The sequence below is a fragment of the Cynocephalus volans genome, chromosome 2, assembly GCF_027409185.1.
Source record: "Cynocephalus volans isolate mCynVol1 chromosome 2, mCynVol1.pri, whole genome shotgun sequence".
Classification (NCBI taxonomy): domain Eukaryota; kingdom Metazoa; phylum Chordata; class Mammalia; order Dermoptera; family Cynocephalidae; genus Cynocephalus; species Cynocephalus volans.
The window spans coordinates 117,315,539-117,327,811 of NC_084461.1; the positions used below are offsets into that span (position 1 = coordinate 117,315,539).

General features: G+C 45.0%; 1 protein-coding gene across 1 annotated transcript in view; it reads right to left on the reverse strand.

Moving 5' to 3' along the window:
* Positions 1 to 1,030: 1,030 nt before the first annotated feature.
* FSTL4 (follistatin like 4) overlaps positions 1,031 to 12,273 on the reverse strand; it is a 390,948-nt gene continuing 379,705 nt past the window's right edge. The window contains exons 13-15 of the mRNA XM_063087969.1: positions 10,776 to 10,883; positions 3,862 to 3,971; positions 1,031 to 1,733 (exon numbers count right to left, since the gene is read on the reverse strand). Of these exons, the coding sequence (XP_062944039.1) occupies positions 1,031 to 1,733; positions 3,862 to 3,971; positions 10,776 to 10,883 (921 nt within the window). The remainder of the gene's footprint in view (positions 1,734 to 3,861; positions 3,972 to 10,775; positions 10,884 to 12,273) is intronic.

The window sequence follows — 12,273 nt, forward strand, 5'->3', positions numbered from 1 at the left end:
TCCGTTTCTGAAAGGCATAGCCTCAGGAACTCGCCTGCACCCACTCGTGTCCTTGGAGTTTCTGAACCTGGAGTCTGTTCACACCTTGACAGCAAGCCCAGTCTGCCCTGAATCCGAGGTCCTGGGCCTGGCTAATGAAACGTCCTCCTTCTATGGGAAAAAGCAGGCACGCAGGGCTTGCCCTAGTCTTCTTGGGTCCCAACACAGAACCAAGTCTTTACCAATGTGGTGGCCCGATCTGCACCTGGAGAAATGGGGGTGGCAATGGTTTAGAGAGAGAGTATTCTTGGACGACCATTGTTCTTTCTGGCTGTGGCATGTGGGGCTATGACCCCCAGAGACGTGGCCTAAGGCAGGGAAGAATACAGCTGGACTTCAGAGAGCATCTTTCTGCTTACCAGCATTTGAGATTATAAAAAAGTATTTTTTAATCAAAAGTTTCCAAAATAAAGTGAGTGATTTCCCCATCCCCCAAGATGCAATAAGTCTTGTTGGCTCTCCCTCAGGCTTACAAGTCAAGTGGAAAGAAAAGCAAGCAGCAGCTGTGAAGGAGAACATGAGGTCTTGAGCAAGGGCAGTGGGCTCACATGCCCGGAGGGACAGCCCTGCTTATGGTCAGTCTCTGCTTCCAGGACCCCCATCAGGGCGAAGTCCAGCTGGATCTGGCAGAAAAAGACGAAGACTATGTGAAGGCAGCAGACAGAAGTGTCAGCATGGAAAGCAGGATCTCTCGGCTCTACAGTGTCCCCAGGTAACAGGGTGTGCAGCGAGGCCCAGAAATGATCCCTCTACACAGCAGCATGTGTTCTCGTCATAGCTCAAGGCATAAATCATACTTCCTAACGAAAAAACCCCAATCTTGGTAGCGGCGCATACCTTATACTAGGAAACTTGCAAGGAGACCAGTGTTGAACCACAAAGCGAATACAGGTTTTTGCTTTTGTCTGTAAAAATGTACAGCGTGCCTTCTTGGGGCTGTGGTGTCAGGACTAGGTGGTGCTCCCTGGCCAGGGCTCTGTTCTGGGCTCCTTCATACCTCGCCCACCCACACCACTATAGTCCCTCCCTTGATGCCTGACACCTCGCACTGCAGTGTGTTTTGTCTGCCATTGATGAGGAACAGCGACTCTTGGGCTGGGGTGAGGAGGAACTGTCCGAACAGCCCACTGTCCCTCACAATTCTGCGGGGTCTGCCCCAGGGCTGGGCAGGCCCCGTGGGTGGCTCCTTTAAGTTCTTCAGCATGCCCACCCTCCCTGTGGACAGCTCCAGGAACAGCAGGTCCGGCCCCGTCTGCAGAGCAGCGTAGATGTTGTACTGATTGCCTTTGGTGAAGGAGCGCTGGAACGCCAAGTCTGAGATGCCCGGGCTTATTTTCAGGTCGTACAAGGTCTGGACCTCCCCCCGCGTGGTGATCTCCTGCACATGCAACCTGGGGCTGTCAGCAGCAGTGCTGACTATGAAACGCCCATCGGGGGACGCGTGGGGGGTGCCTGTTATGTCACCGTTGGGGCCAACCACGGAGTCTGTGACACTATCGAGGAGCAGCTGTGGGGTGGCAGCAGCAGAGTTGTCCTGTTGGCACTGGATGAAGAAGTAGCCGCCCAGGTGGCTGTGTGCCATGGCTTGGGGCACGCAGCCGTGGTGCTGCAGGCCGATGGTCTTGAGGAGCATCAGCGTTTCCAGGTCCACTTTGTGGATGGCAAGGTCAGACTTGTTGAAGATGAAGCCAAACCTGGGAGGGGAAGAACAGTGGTCAGAGGTCGAGAGGCCTCCTCCAGGGGTAGGGAACCTGTCATTTGTTTTAAGCGATTGTATCCTTTCCCTTTATCATAATCCTTCAGTGATCAATCTACTAGGCCTGTTAAGAAGATCCATCATTCTGTAGGGGATCACATCATAAGCAAATTATCCACGATCCCAAACCAAATGGGATTGGATCACAAATGTTCCAGGATTTATGCTCCTGTAATATGTAGAAATGGCAAGGCAGGAGGGCGAAAGAGCCTTCAGTAGCTTCTCCCTTGGGGATGTCTTTGAATCTGTTTCCCCGAGGTCTGTATCAGCTGGGAAGTGGTGGGCATGGGTCTAGGAGGAGAGTGTGGAAGGAAAGGACAAGAGATGCCTCCCTGACTCTGCCTGCTATGAGGACAAGATAGGAGATCCTATATCTTTGCTGTTTTCTGGACTAACCAGTGAGTCAGAATTTGAGGACGTAGATGCAGCTGACCAAGTACAGATTTCCTACCAGTGCCTCCTTAGTCTGGGGGAGGAATGCGTGATGCGGTCTCTTCTGGCCACATTGATGATGCAAACAGGAAGAACCTCAGCCAGTGGGGCCTAGGAGGGCTTTACTTTTGGAGTCAGATGGCCTGGTGCCCCCCTGCTAGCTACAGAGCTGGGGGCAAGCTGCCTGCCTCTCTGGCCTTGGAGACTCTAACAGGGGTACTTCCTTCCTAGGGCTGTTGGGAGGATTAGATCTAAGAGGGAACTTCAGTGGAGGAGCTCAAGTAGGTGGTAGTTGCTCACATCTGGACTTTCTGACATTTCTCTTTGGAGGTGGGTTGTGAGTGCAGAAAGCCCTGACTCCAGGCAGGACTCTTCTTTGATCTTGAGAGCCTGTCCCTGGACCCTTTGGCGCTGTGTACACCTACAGGAACAGAGAAAAATCTCTTCCATAATTTTCTTTTGAAAAATCTGTACCACAGAATAGGGAAAATGCTCCCTCCCTCTCAGGCACATCTTTAAAGCATCCTTAAAGAGTCAGAGCAAGAAAGAAAACCACACTCTTATAAGGAACTTTAATGTAAAAGCCCCCCGCCCCTTGCAGAGCCACTGAGTTTGCACAACTCCCAGCTGCAATCAGCTTCATTGTCAGGGTTTCTCCATTTAATGCAATCTCAGAGGCTCTTCCCCAGGCACTCTGCAGTGAGGGGCTTCATAAAGTGGTTATTTTCTTCCTTGGGCAAGGGTAAGGATGAGTCTCCAGCATCAGCTTGCAAAAATGAATCATTTCTTCCTGGAGAAAGGTGCTTGATGTCAGATTACAGAAAGGCATAAATAGAGCCGCAAGACAACATTTGGTATATTGAAGATTCAGAGGGCAGGCTTAGTCTTCTGGCAGAGGTAAGATTACAGAAAATTCCAGGACTTCTCTGAAATGAATATGGAGGAATATGGGGGAATAGCTAGGCTGGGATGAGGTATGTAGTTGATGCCATGGCTATTACTATTAGGTTGTTATTTGGGATGGTAGCAAACCATGGTGATCAGGAGGATTTGTCTCTTTGTGGGCCCTCTGCACAGGTGCTCTGGAGACTCCTAGAGGAGCCATGAACTGTAGTTAGCTGGGAATGAGGCAGGATGGGGCACTAAAAGAAGACTTAGCTTTGCATTTAGTATGACTGCCAATTCCTGGCTGTGTGACGTTGGTCAGTGTCTTAACTTCTCTGATCCTCAGTATCCTCATCTATAAAATAGGGGTCAAAACCACCTCTACTAGATTTTTTTGTTTGGCAAGTAGAGGGTGCTCTATGAACCACTGTCATTTTCCTCCCACTTTTGGCTGTCGTTCTCAACTTGAGTATGAGCCTTCCTACTTTATTGGGCACCTGAGGGTATTAGGAGCCAAGCACCTTCCTTAACTATAACAGAGTCACTGACCCTATGCAATGAGGATTATGCTCTGGGTTTGCTTTACTAGAGACGGGTCTATTTCTCTGCTCTTTCCTGGTGGGTTCCAAAGCCAGCCCAGGAGGAGTCGGGGAGATAGAGAAAGGAGCAGGTCCCACCCCAGGCAACGCTGCCCCATGCAGGGCTGAGCAGGAGCATGGGTACCTTAGAGGCATCTCAGCCAGTCTCACCTGATGTGGTTGATGATGAGGTTGGTTGGGGGAATGAAGAAATCATCCACTCCTGCAAAGGGTGTGCGGATGAGGTGCTGACCTTGGCTGGCGCTGGCTTCTGTGATCACCTACAACACAGAGCGGGAATCCTTGTGAGGGCCCATCCAGGTGGGGGTTGAAACCCAGAGACATCTGTATGTTCAGGTGGAGGCCCCCAGCAGAGAGGCTGCTTGGGAGAGAGAGGACTGATGAACCCCAGTTTCCAGGAAGGGGCAGGAGCAAAGTGGGTGCTGCTCGGGCACATCATAGGCAGGGACCCATCCTTCCTGGGAGGAGAAGTGGTAGGACGGGAGTGAGTTCCCAAGTGCTCGCTCCTTTTTGGCCAGTCCCGTCTGTACAGCACTTTGTTAGCCACTGCGTGTGCACGACGACAGAATGGGGACCTGGGGGATGGTGATGGGTTTCTGAGGGAGGTCCCAGAACTGAAACATCCCTCTGATTGCTCAAAGACAACCTCCTCCTCCAGCGGAGAATCCCACCTTTTCAATACCTATGGCACCCTAGGGAAAGAGGGAGAGAGCTTTTAATAATGAAAATGTTAGATGGTGGAATTGTTTACTGGGAATTTATTTTTCTTTGATGCCAGGTGCCTGGGCCATTTTTGTTGGATATCTCTGTCATGTGCTGTTCACAGAGGTGTTCTCTGAGAGTTGTGACTTCAGAATTGACTAGAGAAAGAAGGAGTCCTGCAGGCATGCCATTCAGAGATGCTGGTCATGTTAGTTAGACGTCTTGCAGTTAGAATGCTGGGGAGAGGTTCTGGTTTCACAAAGGAGACTTGCTGTGAAAAGTCAACAATTAGGCCCTGTGCTTTGCACAGATTGGTAGTGACCGAGCACAGCTCCTTCTGTTTCCCTGGAGGTAGTGCTTTCTCCCCTCTGGACTCGGCAGGAGGTGATGAGAACCATTCCCTGCTGTGTGTCCATGCTGTATCTGTGTCAGAGGAAGGGCATGCTGGCAGTTCAGAACAGAGCCGGTGGTGTGTGAGCTTAGACAGGATGAGAGGCCTAGAGGCCCTGCCATAATGGCCCTGTGGTCAGGCTAGGTAGCCCACCGTCACCTACTGAGGCCCGAGCCAGACAGTCCAAGTCCCCCTGCCTTCTGCACAGGCTCATTGCCTTCACATTCTAGGCCATTGACCAGAAAGTGGCAGAACTGCAGCCACATGAGGGGCCTGGCTAGCTTATGGGCAGTTTGAGCCCAAGGGCCCCATGGACAAGCCCAGACCCTCTGGGCAGTACAGGAGGCAGATGCTGGACTCCTGGACAGGGAGGTGAGACACTTTCCCTGGTCATGAGATTGTGGCTGTGTGTGTGTACAGGAGAAAGGGTCCAGATTTCTGCAGCCCAGGACTGGGCCTGCAGAGTGAGGGCAGTTTCTGGTGGGGGCTGGTAACTCACATGGCTTGGAGCTATGGCTGCTTTTATCTTCTAGGAATAGGATTGCCTTCTGCCTTTTACTATTATGATCCAAATAAATAGCACCTGGCCTGCCTCTTTAGGAGGGGTTGAGGTTTGAGTTTCTTTTGATCGTGCTCCTCTCTGGGGTCAGCAGGCAGAATCCTGGATTGGGATGATGCACACTGTGATTATGCCTTGGGGAAGTTCTAAAGATGCATTAGGTTATTTTCCTGTGATTTTTCTTAAGATGGCCAAATGATATTTCTATGGCAAGTCCATAGGGAAAAAACTCATAGAACTAAGCATTAAGAAAATATCCACATTAGGAAGCTAGATCTTAGAGAGTCTGAGAGAAAATGCTAAAGAATTCCAAGAAGCCATGCAATCATTGCTTGATATCAGGCCTGTCATTTTAGCTTACAGTAGAGATGGAAAATTACAGGCTGTCATCGGTCAGTGTCATGCACGCTTCACCACTCTGACACCCTGTATTCAGGGGTTACTTCATCAAATGTAGCATCATGGGCCATTGAATTGATGTGGGCTTGTCAGCCTCGCCTTTCTGAGTCACGAGTTCCTTCTTGGCCTTTTCTTGTGTCCTAGCACATAGCTGGGTCCATAAGTGCCCCAGAGGTAACCATCAGGCCCCCTGAATTTGTAGGCTTTATGGGCTTGGTTCAGGAGGTGCACAGCTATAGCTGAATAGCAGGATATGTCAGTCAGTTGTCAGGGTGGGGATAGGAAGGCTGGGCATCTCCCTCAGAGGGGTGGACAAAGCCAGCTGAGAGGTGACACTGGAGGGGAGGGCAACAAGGTATCCAGTTGGACAGGCTGAGCAACAGTTAAAAGCTGGGTCTGGGAAAGAGTGAGCAAGACAGTACCGGGCAGAATTCAGGAAGATGCTAAATGTTCAAAAACTAGTTGCTGGGGGAGGGCCTTAGTGGAATGAGCCTCATTTATAGAAATACCTTCATGTCATCACAGCAAAGGTTGTTTAACAAATCCCCTAGTGTTGCACATTTAGAAATATTAGGATATTATTTTTTATTTATTTATTTTTTAAATTTTATTTTGTCGATATACATTGTGGCTGATTATTGTTGCCTCTTACCAAAACCTCCCTCCCTCCTCCCTCTCCTCCGTCCCCCCCAACAATGTCCTTTCTGTTTGCTTGTCGTATCAACTTCAAGTAATTGTGGTTGTTACATCTTCTCCCCCCCCCCCGGTTTTTTTTTTTTTTGTGTGTGTGTGTGTGTGTGTGTGAATTATATATTAACTTTTAGCTCACACCAATAAGTGAGAACATGTGGTATTTCTCTTTCTGTGCCTGACTTGTTTCACTTAATATAATTCTCTCAAGGTCCATCCATGTTGTTGCAAATGGCAGTATTTCATTCGTTTTTGTAGCTGAGTAGTATTCCATTGTGTAGATGTACCACATTTTCCGTATAGGATATTATTTTTAATGTTTTGCAAATATAAATAATTCAATAACACACAATGTTGCAGATGAATCTTTGTCCACATCCATGATTATGGACTTCGGAAAAATTCTGAGAAGTCAAGTTGCTGGATCAAAAATTACTCTTTTGAGGCTTTTGGTCCACATTTCCAATTGCTCACCAGAAAGTCTATGCCAGTTGACTCTTCCAGAAGCAGCTTTTGCAAGTACTGTACTGGTTTCCTTAACCCTAGCCCACAGTGATGAAGGTAGGTTTATTCAAATTATTTCACTGTGTATGTGTGATAATGCATTTCCTAGACTTTCCAATTATGGTGATTATGGGCATCATGGTCCAATTTCTCATCACGTTAAAATGCTCTTAGTGTTTTGTCATTTAGGCAAAGATTTGCTATTGGTTTTGGGGAAATAGTCTTTATTATATTTAAGGAATTTCCTTCTATTTTTAGGCTTTTTGTTAAGAATATCTGCTGTATTTAATTAAATGCCTTTTCAACATTTACTGAAAACATTCTACATATTTTCTCTGTTAATTTGTTGGTGTTATGAATAATGTTGCCTGGTTTCCTGAGAGTGAACCATCATTGCATCCTGGGCATGTGTTCTCTGCTTGAGCATTTAGATGCACTGCCGGACTCTATTTCTAATAATATGTTTAGAATTTTGCTTCTGTATTCATAATCAGTTTTTATAATTATACTAGCTCTTTAAACAAACTAAGCAGCTATATTTTTCTCTATGGCCTAGGATAGTTCAAATAATGTTTGAATTATCTATATTTTGATCACTCGATAAAACTCAGTTGTACATTTTTCTACGAAAGATCTTTTTTAAAAAAATCTTCTATGGTAATTGCTCTATTTCAAGTTTCCCCCCAACTTTAAAAAAAATTTGCCGCCCCAGAGTTGCAACAGTATAGTCGTATTTCCTGATTCTTTTCACCCTTCTGTACCTGCAGTGGGATTCTCTTTCTCATTTTGTCTATTTTTGTTCTCTTTTTTTGTTATCTGGATTGTGAGGAATTAATCCATTTTTCTATGTATTCTTTTTTTGCTTTGCTTTCTATTAGTTTGTCTTTATTAATTCCTTTTTGTTAGTCACTCTGTTCTTTTTCTAATTTCTGAACTCAATAAGCTACAAATCTTCCTTAGGTATGGATTTCTCTGTGTCCCATAGGTTTTGATGTAAAATAGTCTCTTTTTCATTGCATTTGAGACAATTTATAATTTCCCTTTTAATTTCCTCTTTGATCCAATAGCTATCTGGGAATGTTTTCTTCATTATTGGATAATTTTTGTAAAATTTACAAAAATTTTAATTTTTTTTTTTGTAATTAGTGACACACTTTTATATTTGTAGACATATGAAAAAAAATTCTGTTTGACAGATGAAAGTTTTTCTATATATTTATTAAACTGTGTTCTTTGTATTATTCTGTTTTCCTGTCATTATTTTGTGTCCTTCGTGTGTACAATTTAAGTACATTTTAAATCAAGTTCTTGTATTTTCAGTCACTCTTGTTTTATGGATCAGTTATGTTGTTTGATGTATATTGGCTGTTCATCATCACATAATGTCTCTCAATGGGATGTTTACTGATTTTAACTTAAGTTGTACCTTGACTAATATTAATATTACCAGTCATATATATCTTTTTGTTTACCTATCATTAGTCTCACCCATTTAAATTAATCTTTTATTATTACTTTGTTTTATGTGTGTTTCTTATAAAGTTGGTGCTACTTTTGTTTCCTTTTTTTTTTTAAGCTCAATCTAATCATCTCTGCTTTTGATAGGAGAATTCAGTTTGTCACATTTGGAGTAATGAGATACTCACTTCTCAACTAATTTCAAACAACATCCTCTCTTATCCCAGTAAAGTGAGATTTTTGAGTATTTTTACTCCTTCCTTCTGCCTTCACTCCCTGCTTTTATTTTTGCTGAAATGATTTATCTTTAGTTACAGCTTAGTATCAGAATGTTTTTTAGTGTGTCTCTCCTAATTGAAATATCCTTACTTAGCACTTATTGTAAATTTCCAGATAGTCTCTTTTCATTCATTTTACTTTTAATTTTAGATCTTCCTCTCTTGATTCATTACTTACCACATCTCCTCTCCCTCTTTCTCCATCTCGGTGTCTCTGATCGGGTTCATCTTGTGTTTGTCTAGTATTTTTCCTCAGATGGGGCACGAGTGTTTGCTGCCTGAGTTCTTGCATACCCTTACATCTTTTGTCCTGACAGGTAAGTGATGTCTTGGCTGGAAAGAGGACTCTTGGGCTTTCAGCCCTTTTATCTGGGTAGCATGTAGATGCGAGTCCATGGTCTTCCAGCTGCTATTGCAGGTGAGAAGTCCAATGACAATCTGATCGGTTTTTCATGTATAGGCAACTTCTTTTTTCTGTCCTAAAACTTGTAAGATTTTCCCTTTATTCTTGAAATTCCAGAATTTTATCAATAAGGGCAGATATGTGTCATTTCTCATCAATCTAGCCTGAAATGTGTAGATCCCTTTCAATTGACACGATTAAGTTTCCTCAACGTGAAAAATTTATTCCAAACTTATTGAACGTTTGACTCCTTTCCAACTGTTACCTTTTCTTTCTAAACTTCTGTTGTTCCCACTTCGGGTCTCAATCTCTTCATATGTTTGCTCTGTGATTTGAGAGAGATTTTCTTGTTCTTTATCTTTCAGGCTACTATTTTCACCTTGTTTACTGCAGTTTTAAACTGGGAATCATTTTCATTCATTTTTAGCCCCCGCCCCACCCCAAGATCTTTTTCTGGTGGCCCTTCCCTTTGAATTTCCTTAAGTGCTTTCTTAGTATTGTCTATTGGTCTTCCTGGCAGCTCTACGTCTCTGGGCTGGTACTCTGTTCTGAGTGACCTTTATTATGACTCCTAGGCTCTCTGATGGGTTGTTATTATTTTTGTCAGCTTACTGTGCCCAAGACTGGTTGGTGGTGTCCCTTGAGTAACAACAGTCTCAGTTTATGGGAAGTGAAATGCAGTCTTCTCCCTGGTCCGGCAGTGCAGGGGTAGGTAGGTAGTCAGTCCCCAGGAGGAAGCTTCCCCAGACCTTGGTCCTCCTGGTTTCTTACCAGTCTTGGGAATAGGGTGGTCTTGGCTCCATTTGTAGCCCTTCTCAGCTAGGGTTCTGAGAGAGAATTAAACCATAACGTCCAAGGCATCCATTGTATGTAATGAATTAACTTCTCTTCTGTGCATCTAGAATAGTTCTATGTACCTCTTTGAGAGAATTGGGAAAAGAGGCATTCAATTACTTTTTGTAATGCTTAATCCTCTTGTGTCTCCCTGATGAGAAAGGCTGGGACAGGCATACTCCATGCAGGGTTGCTGTTGACATTCCCTGGCTGATGGAGGAAGAAATCACACGGATCTCCAGAGCCTTAGCTCTTTCCAGGAGGAAGTGCAGCCCAGTGGCTGAATCTGTGGGCTCCAGAGCCACATTGCCTGGACTGGGCTGTAGGCACATAATTTAACTTTCCTGTACCCTGGCACACTGTGAGCACTTAGTAACTGTGCTTTTGCTTACGGCATCATTGCTGCTGCTGTTGCTGCTGCTTTATTGGCCAGCTTTGACAATATTCTCCAGCCTGCCCTGCCCAAGGTGAAGAAAGCCCTGTCTGTCTCCCTTCTAACTGCCTGGACCTCAAGGCCTCATTCTGTTTCGCCACAGAAGCTACTGGCTCAGGAGAGTCAGGTATTATGGGGTGGGGCTGGTTGGAGACTGGGCACCACATTCTGGTTGTCACAACATCAGAATCCTATCCATTGCCAGTATCACTGTCTTTAACAACAGGCCTGGCTGAAGATACTCTGTTAATTGCCTTAGGGGAGCGTTGGCCTGAAGCTGTTTCCTACTCTATCTTTGAACCTTAATGGACATAATTTGGATAAATGTGATGAGCCACCTAGAGAAATTTATTTTATAGGGAGAGAGTCTTCTTTCTGTGGAGTGGCTATCAGCCTCCATGTGCTCAACATACCTGGAGGCTTGGTTGGGATTTGTGCACATCCCCCCAGCTCAGGACCCACACTTGGTCATGCGACTTGTCATAGGACAGCTTGGCTGGCAGAGGGTCCACACCTATGGACTTGAAAAAAAATAGTGACAAGTTGGTCATCACTGTTGTGGAAGCTGACTTGGTCATTTTGAGGCTTTGTGTGCATGGACATCACTCTTGGGTGAGGGGAGAGCTAGCCTACGGGCCTTGCCAATGATCCTTTTTGGGAACCCAGGGCAGAAGCGGCTCTCTGGCTTTGTTCTCAGAGGCATAAAATTGGTGGTCAATAACGTTCTCCTTTTTAAAAACAACATTTCTTGCACGTTTTACTTAAAGGGACCTAGACCAACGTGGCAAAAGCCAGAACACAGAGGCTTTAAGTTTTCTACTTAGGAACCAGCTCCAGGGTTCCTTCACTCCTCTGGCAGCACTGTGGGTCTCTTGGACCTTCAACATCCTTCCCCAGGCTGCTCTGTGCCTGGATTCTTGTGAGTTGGCCCTTCCCCCGGGTTATCTAAGGTGAGCTTTGAGATCATCTGTTATCACCTTTCTCTCTCTTTATTCTACTCTGAGCCTCTGTCCTGTACATCCTTCAACTGGAGCCTCAGGGATTCAGACGATAGCATAAGACAGACTCTTTTTGAACTGTAGTAGCTGAAACTCTGCTATGTCCTGAGGATGTAGCTTCTCTTGTGGCCCTGTCAAATGAAGCCTGTTTCTTCTTCTTATAGTATAGTTTTATAAGTTCAAAAACTCTGTTCTGAAATGTCCATACTACTAGGCTAGGGCCCCCTGCTCTTCTTCTTGTCATTGGCCAATGTCCTAAGTTACTTCTTTTGTTCACTAAAGATGTTGACACATGGCTCACCGTCACTTCTCTACCACTGACTTTGTTACCAGTTTTGGTGCCTTCAAACCCATGTGGATGATTCGTCCAAAGCCCTGCTTTCTCAGTTTCATTTTTGTTCCAATTATCTTTTCCTCCTCCCCACCTCAGCCACCATGATGTATATAACCTGTCAATATAATTTCTGAAATTTCAATTTCAATTAACCATATTCTAGCCTTTCTGATCTGTGGGAAAGGATCCACTGGTCAAACTTTCTCTAAAGAACTGTCTAGTGTCCTTGTGTCCACCTCTCCTTAACATTCCCACCAAGTTTCTGTCTTGATCACTTTGTGATACTTCTCTTACTTGACATTTCAACAAGATTCCACATGGTTAACTATTCTCTTCCAGAAACACATTCTTCATTTGGCCTCCAACTTCCTGGCTTCCCTTCTTCATCCTGACTTCTAAATGTTGGCATGTCCCAGGCCTTCATCTTGGAACCGCTTCTCTCTTTCTACATCCTTTCACTGGACAAGCTCATCCAATACCATGTTTCTAGTAACCCTCTATACTTTGATGACTGTAGAATTCGCTCACCTGTTGGTGATCTCAACCTAACACATACAGAATGGACTCTAGATTCTGCCC